Below are 2,927 nucleotides of genomic sequence, written 5' to 3' on the forward strand. Positions count from 1 at the left end.
AGGAAAAGACAATGGTGTAAGAGGTTACATGGGGGTGAGAGATAACTCCTAAAGAAGCTAGGCTTTGCTACTTCCAGTACTCTTAGAACAGCTATTAAGTGAATGTTCAGATTCAAAACCAAATCAAACTGAACTATTTCAAACATATTTTTGTAAGAAGACTGTTACAGTAAGATAAAGCTGGAAAATACTTTGAGGAACACAAGTCATCACATTAAAGCTGGAATGCTTGTTACTCAACTCTTTGTTTCTCCTTTTTGAAATCAAAAGGACCACTTAAGCTTTCTTTGAAAGAAAAGAAATCTAGGATTGCCTTCTGTAATGCTAGCAAAGATTTACAAGTAGTTTAATTTTACCAAAGAAAAAAAAATACTCCATTTTTAATGTTTTTCTATTACTTCTATATTCCGCTTCTGAGGGTCTTTGGGGGGGGAATGCATACATCTAATTTTTTTTTCTTTGCATTGTTTTCCTAGTCTGCTTTCCTATTTCTCCATTAGGGTAGAAACTGTCATTTGCAAGAAAAATACCATTAAGTCACTATGCATAGGATTGACAAGTAACAAATTCTGTCAGTATCAGAATGATAAAATTTGCCACCAAATTTGCCATATTATTTGAAAGTGATTAACTGCTATTCCAATGGCTCGGAACAGAACAGTCTCGTGACTTCATGGTTAGACATTTTATTTGCTATTCTCCAAGTTACTTCAATCATCAAAAGGTATTTTCTCTTTCGTACTTATACACACCCATAAACCTTCATGTCATTGACTCTTCAATGTCAAGAAGGCCACGTTTTCCTATTTAACCTTATCTTTTATTTACTCAGTGTTATGTTAGCTAATGTTTCTTAAACTTTCATCCCAAACAGTATTGTAAAGAAAATCCCAGTTTCCAATTCAAGAGGTACTAGTAAAAACAAGATGAAAATGAATAAACCTCCTATATCTCCTGGACTGCAGATAATAAATTTGTGTGTTTTCATTTGCTCTCAAACTTGTAAAGAACCCCCTGCTCCATTGAATACATCAGTGTTTGGAGTTGGCAACATTTTCTAACTACCTGAAAGATCCTATCATACTGCATTCTAAAGGGGGAAAAATTACTTGCTCTACTTTATGAGACACTGTAGCTAATCACACAAATACATATAATGCACTTTTATATGGGAACATTGTTGATTTAGAAGTTAAAGGTGGCAACCACTGAAGTTGTCACAGGTGTTCTAGCCTTGTTGTGGAAATTAAGTGCTGTACTCCTGCTGAGCTTGCAACAGAATAAGATCATCTGGAGCACAAAAAAACAACTGAAACCTTATTTGAGCTAACAATAAGTGTGATAACAGTCACAAAAACCAAAAATCTGTACTAGAATAAAGTAATTGTTAGTAGGAGAGGTCCTAAAGAGCTAGAATAAAAAAAAAAAAACAATAATAAGGGAAGCTTGCAGCCAAGACACAAGATGACTGAGACAACAAGAACAGCTGCAAATCAGGTACAAGGAACCTAACCATCATGTGAAAATGTTCTCAGGATGAGAACATGAGCGTAGGAGCTCAGTATCAAAACCACATGTATTTCAATGTCCTACACAAAACCACAGCACAGCAACCACGTACAAGAATTTTACAGCAAGGTATAAAAAGAAGAAAGTTCTTAGCTTTTATCAGTTAGCATAACATATAACAAAAGAGAACAGACAACTAGCCTCTGCCTTGACACTGTAGAGAAGAAACAAAAGGACCAGTACTGCCAGTCACAGCAAAGGCATACAGTCATTTTGAGACTGAAAACCAGCCACTTTCTGGTGGTATAAAGGCAATATTCTGCTCAGTCACCTTCAGATACATTGTCACAAAAATAAAACTGTAAGCATACATAAAATTTCCTTTTTAAACGGATACTCACCATGTTTACCTCTGGTAATGTCAACGTACTGGCAAAGCCTGGGATGGGTGATTGTTTTAAGGATTTGAAATCTCCCCAAAATTTTGATGGAGTTAGGTGTCAGAGGAAGACCATTACTTCCACAAACATCATGTGGCAGAGCTGAAGCGAAGAAGGTGGAGGCACCCATCTCGGTGTCTTTTAAAGGAAACATCTTTTTTTGCACAGTCTTAAGCCCTTTGGAGCAACTAGCGTTTCTTAAAAAGAGAAGACAGAGTAAAAGTTTATCTGCAAAAGATAGAGATGTCTTGTGACTCACCCTACTAGTTGTTTCCTAAATAATGCAATTACAATTTTTTTTTTTCCTTCTGTTATGGGGGAATGGGACATTTTTGCATAATGAACACAATAATAATGATACAGTGCTGCTGCATCATAAACAATACATTTAAAGATGAAAATATAGTGATAGTTTTAAACACAGATTTAAGACTCAAGTAAAACTATTTTTAGGAGCAGATAAATGCTTTAATACAAGCAATCTTCCAATGACTACTTTAATATGGTTGATTATTTATTTAAAAAAACAGTAAAGGCTCCAAACAGAAAAAAACACTTCTAAAATACCTCCTTGTATCAGCAGGCCACAAGTCCAGATTACCACAGCTTTAGTGATAATGCAGCATCTATATGCTATAGCATTCCTAATATTTAAAGCTATGAGGAAAGAGTCTTCTGTCCTCCCACCATTTCTTTTCCTACCCATAGGTAAGCTGCTAGCTCACACACTGACTCAGTAACAAATTAATGAATTAATCTACAGTAAGTATTTCTGTGGGAGAGTCAACTAAAATAAGTTAGCTTGCAATTTAGTTCCAGGAGCACTTAGTTTCACGACCATTTTTCTCACCAGCAGGAACAAGCTCTCTCCTCATTTCAATTCAGCACGAGCTAAACATTTTCTCTGCACTTTTCCATTATCAACCATTATGCCATTTAAGAATATGAAAATCTAAAACATGCACAAGTGACAGAGAA

At 35.5% G+C, this 2,927-nt stretch overlaps 1 protein-coding gene across 4 annotated transcripts in view; it reads right to left on the reverse strand.

Moving 5' to 3' along the window:
- Positions 1-2,718, reverse strand: part of TBCK (TBC1 domain containing kinase) — a 113,261-nt gene extending 110,543 nt beyond the window's left edge. For all 4 annotated transcript variants that reach the window (XM_035894718.1, XM_035894727.1, XM_035894711.1 and 1 more), the window contains exons 1-2: positions 2,517-2,718; positions 1,911-2,146 (exon numbers count right to left, since the gene is read on the reverse strand). In XM_035894718.1, the coding sequence (XP_035750611.1) occupies positions 1,911-2,103 (193 nt within the window). In that variant the 5' untranslated portion in view covers positions 2,104-2,146; positions 2,517-2,718. The remainder of the gene's footprint in view (positions 1-1,910; positions 2,147-2,516) is intronic.
- Between the last annotated feature and the right edge of the window lie 209 nt (positions 2,719-2,927).

This window comes from Egretta garzetta, unplaced genomic scaffold, assembly GCF_000687185.1.
Source record: "Egretta garzetta isolate BGI_Z169 unplaced genomic scaffold, ASM68718v1 scaffold620, whole genome shotgun sequence".
Lineage (NCBI taxonomy): Eukaryota > Metazoa > Chordata > Aves > Pelecaniformes > Ardeidae > Egretta > Egretta garzetta.